General features: G+C 42.3%; 1 protein-coding gene across 1 annotated transcript in view; it reads left to right on the top strand.

The window, feature by feature from the left end:
* NBAS (NBAS subunit of NRZ tethering complex) overlaps positions 1–13,352 on the top strand; it is a 335,202-nt gene that overhangs the window by 227,271 nt on the left and 94,579 nt on the right. The window contains exon 42 of the mRNA XM_068975288.1: positions 3,194–3,304. Within this exon, the coding sequence (XP_068831389.1) occupies positions 3,194–3,304 (111 nt within the window). The remainder of the gene's footprint in view (positions 1–3,193; positions 3,305–13,352) is intronic.

The following is a 13,352-nucleotide window of genomic DNA, read 5'->3' as shown; positions in this document are numbered from 1 at the left end:
GAGAGCATTGCAACCCGCTCTAGTATTCTTGCCTGGAGAATCACATGGACAGAGGAGCCTGATGGGCTACAGTCTATGGGGTCACAAAGAGTCAGACATGACTGACTTGCATGCACTTAAAATAGCAAAGATGGTCTTGATTATTGCAGTGGTCTTTGCTATTTTTCATCATTATTCTTAAATCTTAAAGCAGCAAAATAACTTTGGTACTCTAATAGTACTTTATATCATCCTGGGCTTTTTTCCTATGAGAAGACACTCAAATTCTTTTTAGAGGGAGGCAGGGAAAATGGAGATCAAAGAAAGATAATAGGGACAGCCTATGGGAGAATTCAGTTAAGAGAAATGTACAATTTTTTTTTTTTCTCTTCCCCTCTGTTCTCCTGGAGGTTCATAATTTCTTAGGTTCGTTTAATGTCCAATTTGAAAGTGACTGAAGAGAGAATTTAATCCAGTCTCCTTACTTTTGGAAGAGGAATGTGAGAAGCACAGAGCATTAAAGCATTGTTCAAGGTCGCAGAGCCAGGAGTTGAGCCTGGGCTTCCTATTGCCAAGTCCAGTGGGCATTTGGTAATCCTGAGTGAGAATGTTTATGGTTTCTTAGAAGAGGGTTATTATGCAGATACAAGTTGACAAGACAAGGCATGCCTTACATCATCAATTACATTTTGCTAGGGCTTTGTCTCGTCTTTTTTTTAAGCATCCAGCTAGCGTGTGCTATTTGAAGCATATCCTGGAGGAAAAATATATGCTTTTGATAAATATATAATAGAATCTTCTCCACAATCTGTTGTTTATAAATATACACAGCAGTCTTTAGATGACTCATTCAAAATATCTAAAAGTATCTATGAGCTTTCTGAGTTAGCACTTCTGATTTGGAGACAGCATTTTAGCATCTCACACAAAGAATCCTTGAAGAACCTGCTTCCTTCTGTTTTGCAGCTCCACCTTCAAACGTGGCCATTCTTTATTTTCTTACTAATTGTCTGTCCGTTTTAATGGCCGTTGTTTTCTGTGCATACATTATAGTTGTCCTTTTTTGTCTGTATGAGTTATTACTGTCTCAGTGGCTAGGGTGACTTTGAGGAAAACAGAATATAGTTTGTTTTCTTCCCACTTTTATCAGATAATAAAGATGCGAATACTTAGTACATACCTGGTGTCAGATGCTGTGCCAGACTCATAATAGGAAGAGTGAACTGCTAATGGTCCCCATTCTCCACAAACTCTTGTTTTATCCTGCGGATGTCAGTACTCAATAAATCCTTTAAGAAATAATTTTTAATGACAGTTACCTAATAATCCAGGTATAGATAGACTTAATTCAGTCCTTGGTCTCTTTTCTGTAGTCTATGAGCATAGAATGGCTTTACATTTTTAAAAATGGCTTACATTTTTAAAGGTTCGTGGAAAAGCAGAAGTAAAAAGCAATAGAAGAATATGCTTCTGAGACCATATGGTGGTAAAGCCTGAAAGATTTACTGTTTGGCTTTGAACGGAAATCATTTGCCAGCTCCTGGATGATCCAACTTACAAACATCAGTATCCTTAGTGAGCCTAAGTGTAGTCTTAGCAGTATTACTTGGTGGTAATAGGTATTTCATTCCCGTTTCTGTGGTTTTTGTCCACCATCCTTCCTTTTTTTGAAAATTTATTCATTTTAATTGGAGGCTAATTACTTTACAATAGTGTAGTGGTTTTGCCATACATTGACACAAATCAGCCACAGGTGTACATGTGTTCCCCATCCTGAACCCCCGCCCCCACCTCCCTCCCCATCCCATCCCTCTGGGTCATCCCAGCGCACCAGCCCTGAGCACCCTGTCCCATGCATTGAACCTGGACTGGCGATTCGTTTCATATATGATAATATACATGTTTCAGTGCCATTCTCCAAAATCATCCCACCCTTGCCCTCTCCCACAGAGTCCAAAAGACTGTTCTATACATCTGTGTCTCTTTTGCTGTCTCACATATAGGGTTATTGTTACTATCTTTCTAAATTCCATATATATGCGTTAGTATACTGTTTGATGTTTTTCTTTCTGGCTTACTTCACTCTGTATAATAGGCTCCAGTTTCATCCACTTCATTAGAACTGATTCACATGTATTCTTTTTAATGGCTGGGTAATATTCCATTGTGTATATGTACCACAGCTTTCTTATCCATTCGTCTGCTGATAGGCAGCCATCCTTCCAGTGAATTCCATCCTTATGTTTCCTTTGCTTCAGGAAAGTTGAGGTCTTATGACAGTCTCTCCAATATGGCCTTTATGTGGGTGCTCTGGACCAGAATTGTTTACATACCTAGAGCTTCTCAAATCTGATGACACGATTCCCTGGTTTGAACTTTCCGTTGCGTCTCCATTGCCTGTAGGATAAGGTATAGGTCCTTCAGTAGACCTGAGGACCCTGCACATTCATGGTTGTGACACCCTGTCTATCAAAAGCCCATTTGTCTCTTCTCCCTCTTTACCACCTCTGCTTAGTTAATCCCCGTTCACTCTCTCATCTGTATCCTCACAGTATTTTGTAGTCTTTTAACATTCCCCCACTAGGCTGTGAGTTCCTCAAGAAACATCTTGCTGCTTTTATATCTTAAGCAGCTAGCATAATAGCTGGCCCAGTGTAGAAAATGAGAATTTATTGAGTGACTAACTGTGTTTTTCTCAGAGATTTACCTGTGAGGCAGGGATCCATTTCTTTGTATTCCTTTTTCACTGTAGGCTCTGGTATCTAGACCATAATTTTTTTATCTCGTACGTTTTGGACTGGGTCATTCTTTGTTGCAGGAAGGCTGTTCTGTACATTATAGGTTGGTCAGCAGCCTCCCTGACCTCTGCCCACTAGATGCCAGCTGCTTTCTCCTTTTCCTTGCCCACCATGACAATCAAAAATGTCTCCAGACAAAATTGTCAAATGTTCCCTGAGTGGGGCTGAATCACCCTCGTTTGAGGTACATTGATCTGGACGATTCCTTGGTCAATTGCAACGCACCATAGTGAAGAAGGAGCATTAAAAATCCCTTGGGTGTACTTTTCCTGAATTACTGTGACATGTCTTATGAGGGACTGCGCTGGCTGCACCCGCTTTAGCTGGAGAGCAGTCCTAATGAACGCTTTCTCTGCTGATTAAGGCCATGTGTTTCTCTTCTTTCCCTTCCCTGTGGTTGATGCACATTTGTGAAGGACACTGGAGGAAAACGTCTACAGCATCGCTCTCTCTCTGGCCCAGCGCTACAGTGTCTCCCGTTGGGAGGTTTTTATGACCCATTTGGAGTTCCTGTTCACTGACAGTGGGTAAGCACGCAACTCGTGTAAGTTTATGTCCATGTCTTTTTTCAGAGTCTGTTTTAGAGGAATCTTGAAGTTGTACTGTTCAATTTTACTTTTCCTTTTGACCTGTTGTCGACTGGTCTCAGTACAATCTCTCTTCATACATCTCTTTAGACACCAATATGCTAAAGATCATCTTAGTTTTTGTTTTCAGTAGTAATAACCCTGAATTTGAGACTTTTAATTCATTGATTCAAAGATATTTACTGAGAATCTCTTGTGTACTAGGACTAGTGTTAAGTCCTAGGGTTACAGTCGTGAACAAAAGCAGACATTTGGGTTGTCCTGGAACTTTTAGTCTAGGGTAGAAGACAGAACATAATTGAATAATGACACAGGCAAATGTGAAATTAAAACTGTGACAGACCCTGCATAAGAGAGCCCAACTAGGGGATTTGGCATAGTTAGGGAGGACTTTTCTGAGGAAATAACTCTTGAGCTGACACAACTATTGACTCAAAATTAAGTATTGAATATACTATGAGAAGATGGGAAGCGTTTTCTAGGAAGGCAGGACAGTTTACTATAAAAAGCTCCTCGATAGGATGGAACATGATTTCTGCAGGCCTAACAGATGGTGATGGGGTGAGGCCCTGAGAATTGGTGGAGCATGACGTGAGATGGGGGGAAACCAGACCTAGTAACAAGACCATGTAGGCCCTATCTAGGGCTGTGGGCTCTTTCCTAAGAGTGATAGGAAGGTTACCTAAGGATTCTGATAAGAGAGAGAGGTTATATGATCAGTTTTTCATTTTGATAAGATCATTGTGGCCACCATGTTGAAAGATTTTAGGGAGGCCATTGCAGACATATGTGGATTGTTTAGGGAACTGTGGTGGTGATAGACTCTAGGATGGGTGACCATAGCCTGGAGTAGAGTTTTGAAAGTATAGGAGTGATGAGAATGGGCTTCAGAGATACCTGCAAAGTGAAATAGATGGCACTATATAAGTCAGTAATAGGGATAAACTAGCTATGGAGGTGAGTGAAAGGAGGAGGGTCAAAAATTACATCCAGGACTTTACTTGGTCCGTCCATTGGATGATGACATCATTTGAGACAGAAAATACTAGTTCGGGACACCAAGGTTAGGGGAAGATGAGGAAAAGGCAAAGGAATAGAAGTGTTATACATGTGGCACTTCCCAAGAGGAAAGATCAAGTGGACATTTGCCTTACAGATTTGGGATTCATAAGGAAAGGTGGAGTTTGGAGATAGTAATTTGGGGGTCATAGGCACATAGATGATGAATAAGTCATGTTGCTGGTGTTCTTTGGGAGTGAATGTAGAATGAGAGAGGAGAAAGACTTAGCAGAAACTTGGAGGACCTTCCACAATTAGTGGGAGAGGAAGAGCTGCCAGCAAAAGGGACAAAATCAGCAATTGAGAGGGAGGAATATTGTTCTAGGGAAGCTATGGGATAAAAGGGTTTAAAGAAGAGGGGTAGTGTTGAATGGTCAGTTCAGTTCAGTTGCTCAGTCGTGTCCAACTCTTTGCGACCCCATGGACTGCAGCACGCCAGGCCTCCCTGTCAATCACCACCTCCCAGAACTTACTCAAACTCATGTCCATGGAGTCAGTGATGTCATCCAACCATCTCATCCCCTGTTGTCCTCTTCTCCTCCTGCTTTCAATCTTTCCCAGCATCCTGGTTGAATGGTCAAGACCTGTTATAACTTATCAACTTTAATTTTATTAATATTTCTGGAATACTACCATCTACATCTTAAATATTTATGAAATTGTTACATGAGTGACAGTATTAATCTGTGATAAATATTGTAGTAACTTCACCATTTTGGAGGCATCAGTTCAGTTCAGTCACTCAGTCGTGTCCGACTCTTTGCAACCCCATGAATCGCAGAACACCAGGCCTCCCTGTCCACCACCAACTTCCGGAGTTCACTCAGACTCACGTCCATCGAGTCAGTGATGCCATGCAGCCATCTCATCCTCTTCCGTCCTCTTCTCCTCCTACCCCGAATCCCTCCCAGCATCAGAGTCTTTTCCAGTGAGTCAACTCTTTGCATGAGGTGGCCAAAGTACTGGAGTTTCAGCTTCAGCATCATTCCTTCCAAAGAAATCCCAGGGCTGATCTCCTTTAGAATGGACTGGTTGGATCTCCTTGCAGTCCAAGGGACTCTCAAGAGTCTTCTCCAACACCACAGTTCAAAACAATCAATTCTTCGGTGCTCAGTTTTCTTCACAGTCGAACTCTCAAATCCATACATGACCACTGGGAAAACCATAGGCTTGACTAGACAGACCTTTGTTGGCAAAGTAATGCCTCTGCTAGGCATAGACACGTTCAAATAAATGTTTATTATAAAATGCATAATGGCTTAAAAATTTTTGGCATTTTATTAAATGCCTCTTTTCATTGACTGTTACATAAAAGGTTGTCATATCTGCCCAAACAGGACGCCCCATTGGTCTCTGAATATATTATAAATTATCAGGCAATCTAGTAATGTGCATGACTGTTCCCAGCATATCATTACAGCAGATCGCAGTGTGATTATGCAGATGCACAGCAATTACCAAAAGGAAATCATTATCTCCTGATGCCATTACTTATGAGCAGCAGAACACCTAATGTTGAGTTAGCAAGTGGTGTTTGGTGCTCCCTGTTCTTTACTTAAAAGACCGTTATTTGCCATACTATTCAGTCCAGCTTAGTCACATGAGTATTAAAGATCAGCTGTTAATACAGTAGAAATTGCCCAATATTTGCTGAATCAATGCCAATAAGATGTCAGTATATTGCAGTTACAAGAAAACGATGTTCTTTATTTTAGGGTTTTTGTGTTACTATTCCTTTAAAAAAGTCATCTTCGCCTCTGAAGTTGATTTTTCTATAATTTTGCCTTCTCCTTCCTCTTGGTTGAATTTGGAGGTATTTCCTCATCTCAGCCAATGTACAGAGAAGCAGGCACACAGGCTGGATGAGGCAGCCTTGTGCATTAAAGCAGATGCTTCCGATCAAGAAACCGTGAGTATATCCTGGTAGTCTCTCCAGCCGTGTGTCCCTGCATGGGAGAAATCAGTTCTCAGAAACTCATTCTCCTATATTCTTAAGTCATAAATGATTTCACGGTGAAATGTCAGACCTACAGAACCTGACACATGATCGCTCCTTAATGAATGGTAGTGATTACTGGAATTTCACTCCTGTAAGAAAGAGATAATTGTCATAAACACCCAAACTTGAGTTCCTGGTCTCCTTTCCCCCTTATTTTTTCTCATTTTCTTTCTTTTTCTTGGTAGTTTTCAACATCAGAGATGGCTTTGTGGGTCTGTGTGCCTGTAGTTAGCTCCAGCTGGCAGACCCTGGCTCTTCTGAGTGTGTTCAGCTCCCTGAGCTCAGGGTTGATTCTCGCTCACCACAGCCTCCACAGCCCTCTTCACCTCTGGGCTGTTCTAGGCACTTTGATGCATCTTAGAGATGACGTTAACTACTAGTGCCTGTGTGGCCTGGTGTGAGGGCATGGGTTTTGGAGTCAGGCCACATTTCAAGATCCAGCTCTGATCCCCATAACCCCAGCTGTGTAGCCTTGAGCAAGTCTCCTGACCCTCTTGCATTGCTGTTTTCTCAGTTGTGAGGACCATGATCCCCACCTGGTTATGGTTGTAAAGATTAGAGAAAATCTGTGGCGGGTGTGTAGCCAGGTGGCTCTTCAATCTGTCAAGATTATTCCTGTTATTGCTCTTGTCAGTTCTGCTGATCCCATCAATGTCTTTAAGTTTTGAATACGGGACCATTTTGAAATGGCAGAGGATGCTTCTAGCTGGTGGAATAGTGCATTGGTTTATTCATGAAGTATTATTATCATCTTTTTTACTAGAACCTTTGTAGTTTGAACACAGTTTTAAATGTGGAACAAAATGGGCTCCTCCTTACCCTTATGGAGCGTATATTCTAACTGGGGAGACCCGCACCACAGACACACAGTTAAGAACAACTAAAAATAAATTGCTAGTCATAGTAAGTACCATAAAGGAAACCCACAGGGAGCAGATAGGAAAGACCTCTCTTAGGACATACAAACAGATCACTCTTGGAGAAAGGAAGAAAAGGCATTCGCAGATGGACCCCATTCTGGGACGGTGGATTTCTGACATTTTTGAGTAAAGGAACAGCCTTGGTGGCTGAAGCGAGTGGAGCCCAGTGAGCAAAGGAGGACTACACAGGGGCCAGAGATACCTTTGACTGTCAGCTTTGAGAACAGCCTCCATCTGTTCCTTCTTATTCAAGCTGCAGACCTGAAGGCCACACATCCTACACTTTTATTTCACTCTGATATGTGCTTTTCCGTCACCCAGGGGATTGATTATCTGCATGATCTTGCTTGGGTGGCGGAGATCAAGTGAGATACCTCTTCATCTCAGCTGGTCAGTTTAGTGCCACCTCTGTAGATGTTGGGAAGGGACTCTGCCTGTGCAGTGCTGCTTTGCACAATCAGTTGTTTATTGTCTACTAGGACTCTGTGGTCTCACATGTAAGGATGGGTAAGAGCATGTTATAGGTATGAGGAAGTCAATGAACTATAATGTACCTACCTTCTCCTGTGTTGAAACAGAAGCTGAGGGTTGCTGTTGTTCATAGGCTGATGTCCAGAGTGCCATGTTGTAGAGAATTCTCAGTACTGGCTTTCTCCTGTTGGCTTAGTTGAAGAGTTAGTGTGAGAATAGTTAGTGTGTAGAAAGGGGGATTTAAGGCAGCTTAGCTTTTTGAAAGTATATTGTAACATTGAAAAATAAGGTAAATAAAAATTCAAGTCCAGGAAGAATCCATATTGGAGTTGAAGGCTTGACAATAGAAATTCAGGTCATAGGTCTTACCCAGTTTTTTAAATTGAGCTATGCATTAACTTTTGATCTTTATTTGGCCCAAAGGACCATGATGCTGATCATGACTGTGATTTGCATTGTACATAAGAAAAAATCTACCAATCCTAAAAATGCTGCTGCTGCTGCTGCTAAGTCGCTTCAGTCATGTCCGACTCTGTGTGACCCCATAGACGGCAGCCCATGAGGCTCCCCTGTCCCTGGGATTCTCCAGGCAAGAACATTGGAGTGGGTTGCCATTTCCTTCTCCGATGCATGGAAGTGAAAAGTGAAAGTGAAGTCTCTCAGTCGTGTCCGACTCTTAGCGACCCCATGGACTGCAGCCCACCAGGCTCCTCCATCCATGGGATTTTCCAGGCAAGAGTGCTGGAATGGGGTGCCATTGCCTTCTCCAAACTAAATGCTACCATTACCCAAATGGAGGCAATTCTTTTCATACATCTGCTACCTTCCTTTCTGTGTTATGTTACTTAAGGCTACTTTTCCCCCAAATAGTAAAGAAAAAAATTCCTTATACCGGCACAAAATGTAGTATGAAAAAGATGCATTTGGGGCCTGTTCTCATCTTGTGAAAAGTGCTCAGTCCTTGAATCCTACAGGTCTGGATTCACACCACAGCTCTATGACCTCCTTCTGATGTGTCCTTGGTGAGTAAGTTGTTTCATCCTTCTACTCGTAGAGTTTCCTCCTTGCAAAATGAGTATTCTCACTCCATCTTGCAAAACTGCTGCAAGCTTTGAGATATTTATATAAAATACCTGGCATGTTGTAGTAGATGCTCAGGGGTGAAAAAAAGTAGCTATTTTTAAGTCTGGGCTTCCCTGGTGGCTCAGGGGGGAAGAATCTGCCTGCCAAGCAGGAGATGCAGGTTCAGTCCCTGGGTTGGGAAGATCCTCCAGAGAAGGAAATGGCAACCCTCTCCAGTATTCTTGGCTGGGACCTGGGAAATCCCATGGACAGGGGAGCCTGGTGGACTGATTCCATGGAGCCACAAAAGAGTCAGACATGACTTAACAACTAAACAACAACAGCTATTAATTCTGGAAACAGACCAGATTTACTGAACTCACCCTCTGACAGCTGTTGACCTAAGATTGCAGATCTGATTTTTGAACAGTTATTTTTCAGGTCAATGTGAATATCAATTATAAAATACCTGCTTTATAAGAATTAAATGAGATTGCATAATACTTGCTAAGAAGTGCTTAATGAAGGATGCCTATTGCTGTGTCTGTGCTATGATATCTTCTAAAATATTTTAGAGAGATAATAATAGGAGACTCCATAAACCAGTTGGAGTTGACAATTTATGAGACATGAGGAGGCTTAAGGGTTAGGCTTGTCCTGGAGGAGACGAAGCCTGTTCACATGGCCTTCCTTCCACATAACCGCTCTGTCCATAGAAACTGTTCCGCAGAGGAGCTTGCCAAGTGCTAGTGTGACAAGAAGTCAATTCCAAGGTCCTCATTACTGAGCCTCATGAAGTTCGTAGGTGACCTTACAAAGTGAAAGTTCATTTTTTGGTTTGCAAAGGCACTTGGCTAACATGCTGGAAAAGCTGAAAAAGGCCATCATTTTTTTCACCACATTTCCCCCATTTAATCACATACATAGCTGTCAGGCAGCACTACAGATCAGGTCTGGGCCATCAGGTTCCTTCGGAGGCATTTGTGTGGTCAATAGCTTGGACTGTTTCCCTCCTCACATTGGAGGAATTGTGATTTAAAGGGTAGAATCATCTCTTTCCACAGTAGTGGAAAGAGTCAGTGGCGGGGGCCTGTTCACCTGTGGTCATGGTCCTTCATGTGGGTTTATGTATCTTCATACCACTGGGGTTAGTCTTTGGGGGACCTCAGGCCCATCCCTTTGCTCCTTCCAGCCTCTCTCAGGAGCCCTCACCTCTCTCCTTCCAACCCCCTTCTGCGTACTCCTTACAGTCAACTCATGGAATGGTGTATCCCTCGGTCTCAGATTAAGTAAAGTATAATACATTTGAATAAATTTGTTTCCCTATATGAACATAAGTCCTTTCAATTCATGCTGTTCTTGAATCACATTTTTGGGTGATTGACAACTAGAAGCCATTACCGAACCCCTTAATCATGGGATTAGTACCAATAATTTATTCCTTGTGCCTTTAGTGCAACTAATGCTAGCTTCTTCCTGTAGTTAATCTCTGAAAGTTAATGAGCTGCCTTACAGCTAAAACTTAGCAAAAGCACTTAAACAGTTTTTACGGGCAACCACTGATTTGATTAGTGAAAAGTCCACATGGTATTTCTTCCTACTCTTCTTGAATGTGGGTTCTTTGGAATTGTTTCCTAAGTAGAGTTTTCATTTCTTATTCCAAAGGGAAGATAACAGCTTCTTTCGATGGAACTGTTAAGATGGATTATCGATTACCGGCATCTATAAAAGATCTTAGTACCTTGTAATTTACTGAAGAGGGAGGTTTTCATATTTATCATGTGTCAGTAAAGATATTCCAGTATCTCTCTTGACAAGATAATTAGGGAAAATTGCACATTGAGCAAACTGAATTGTAGGCACAGAAGAGTAGGTGGGTGGGAAGGGGGAAGGTAAGGTTGACTGAAAGAGACTATTTTCAGAATCAAGTCAAACATAGATGAGCTAAAGCTATTATGATTTAGTCATTGTCCATTTTGTAAATGAGTCTCTCTTAGATACTCTGTTTATCAGTTGATAGGAATGAAGTATGACAGGAGAACTCTTAGATTTTTGCCACTGGGAGAGAGAACGAAAGTCTGTGTTAGAGAAAGAATCCTGTTTTTGAAATGGTTATCAGTACAGGTGCTGGAGCTCCATGGGTTGGTGACTGCTTTGTGACAAGGTGAGCAGACCCATCCACACAGAGTCCCGACAGATCTGGACACTTGGTCGTAGGCAGGTCACTCGTCTCTAATGACACTTCTCATCTGGAAGTTGGTAATTGGGCTTGCTTGGTGGCTCAGATGGTAAAGAATCTGCCTGCAGCACAGGAGGTCTGGGTTCAATCCCTGGGTCGGGAAGATCTCCTAGAGAAGGAAATGGCAACCCACTGCAGTATTCTTGTCTGGAGAATCCCACAGACAGAGGAACCTGACAGGCTACAGTCCATGGGGTCACAAAGAGTTGGACATGATGGAGTGACTAATACTTTTACTTTCAAGTTGGTAATTACCCAGATTCCACTTGTCTGGCACAGTTATCAGTGTAACAAGTGCAAGGGTTTTTTGTTTTTTTTTTTCTTTTTTCCCTCTTCCATTGAGCATTTTCTTCTGCTTGCAAATCTTTGTATGAATCATCTTAATAGGATGACACAGCTTCTTATTTACTTCTTCACTACATTGTTTTCAGACTTCACTTAGCAAATTACAAAGGAACATCACAAATTCTGTGACTTTCATATACCACTGGGTATACAGTACAGTGGAGAAGGCAATGGCACCCCACTCCAGTACTCTTGCCTGGAAAATCCCATGGATGGAGGAGCCTGGTAGGCTGAAGTCCATGGGGTCGCTAAGAGTCGGACACGACTGAAGCGACTTAGAAACAGCAGCATACAATACAGGCATACCTTGGAGATATTGCAGGTTTGATTACAGATCACTGCAATAAAGCCAATATCACAATAAAGCTAGTGCATGAATTTTTGTTTCACAGTGCATATAAAAGTTACATTTACACTGTATTGTAGTCTGTAAGTGTGCAAAAATAATTACATCTAAACCTGGGATTTCTTTGGAGGGAATGATGCTAAAGCTGAAATTCCAGTATTTTGGCCACCTCATGTGAAGAGTTGACTCACTGGAAAAGACTCTGATGCTGGGAGGGATTGGGGGCAGGAGGAGAAGGGGATGACAGAGGATGAGATGGCTGGATGGCATCACTGACTCGATGGACGTGAACTCGGGAGTTGGTGATGGACAGGGAGGCCTGGCGTGCTGCAATTCATGGGGTCGTGAAGAGTCGGACATGGCTGAGCGACTGAAGTGAACTGAACTGAACTGAAAAAACGTGCAGACCTTAATTAAAAGATATTTCATTGCTTAAAAATTCCAAAACAATTGCAATAGTCACATCAAAGATCACTGATCACAGATCACCATAACAAATATAATAATAATGACAAAGTTTGAAATATTGTGAGAATTACCAAAATGTGACACAGAGACATGAAGCTAGCAAATGCTCTTGAGAAAATGACACCAGTCGTCTTGTATGATGCAGGGGTGCCACCAAGCTTCCATTTGTCTAAAAAAAAAAATAAATCAAGTATCTGTGAAGTATAGTAAAGCAAAGTACAGTAAAACGAGGCCTGCCTGTGTATTTCAGAGATGACCTTGCACGCTTTGAATAGTTGTAGGATCCAGAAGAGTTTCGGGCTAGCCATCCATTTATACGCACTCTTTCCTATACAGACCTTGTGCTCTCTTGTCTTGATACTTTCGTTCATATTATTTCTGCTTCATTCCTTTCAACAATACCAACTTCAAGCACTTCTTTCAGTAAACCTGTTGTCATTGATATCTACCTGCTCTGAAGTTATAGCTTTAGTGGCCTTGCTGCTGCTGCTAAGTCACTTCAGTCGTGTCGGATTCTGTGCGACCCCATAGACGGCAGCCCACCAGGCTCCCCCGTCCCTGGGATTCTCCAGGCAAGAACACTGGAGTGGGTTGCCATTTCCTTCTCCAGTGCGTGAAAGTGAAAAGTGAAAGTGAAGTCGCTCAGTCATATCAGACTTTTAGCGACCCCATGGACTGCAGCCTACCAGGCTCCTCCGTCCATGGGATTTTCCAGGAAAGAGTACTGGAGTGGGGTGCCATTGCCTTCTCCCCCCTTTTTTAATTGAAGGATAACTGCTTTACAGTGTTATGTTGGTTTCTGCCATACATCAGTGTGAATCAGTCATGAGTATACATATGTCGCCTTCCTCCCACCCCTCTGGGTTGTCACAGAGCACCGGCTTCAGCTCCTTTTGTTATATGGCAGTTTCCCACTTACATGTGGTATGTATATATTTCAGGGCTACTCTTTCAATTCATCCCACCCTTTCCTTCGCCTGCTCTGGCTACAATTCCATTCTATGTCTACAAATGGTTCTCCTCTTGATTGGGATGTAATTGCATGTCCTTTGTTAGCCCACACCATTATTGTGCATTGT

This window comes from Capricornis sumatraensis, chromosome 1, assembly GCF_032405125.1.
Source record: "Capricornis sumatraensis isolate serow.1 chromosome 1, serow.2, whole genome shotgun sequence".
In the NCBI taxonomy this organism is placed as follows: Eukaryota; Metazoa; Chordata; class Mammalia; order Artiodactyla; family Bovidae; genus Capricornis; species Capricornis sumatraensis.
This window is presented reverse-complemented; position numbering and strand designations above follow the sequence as displayed.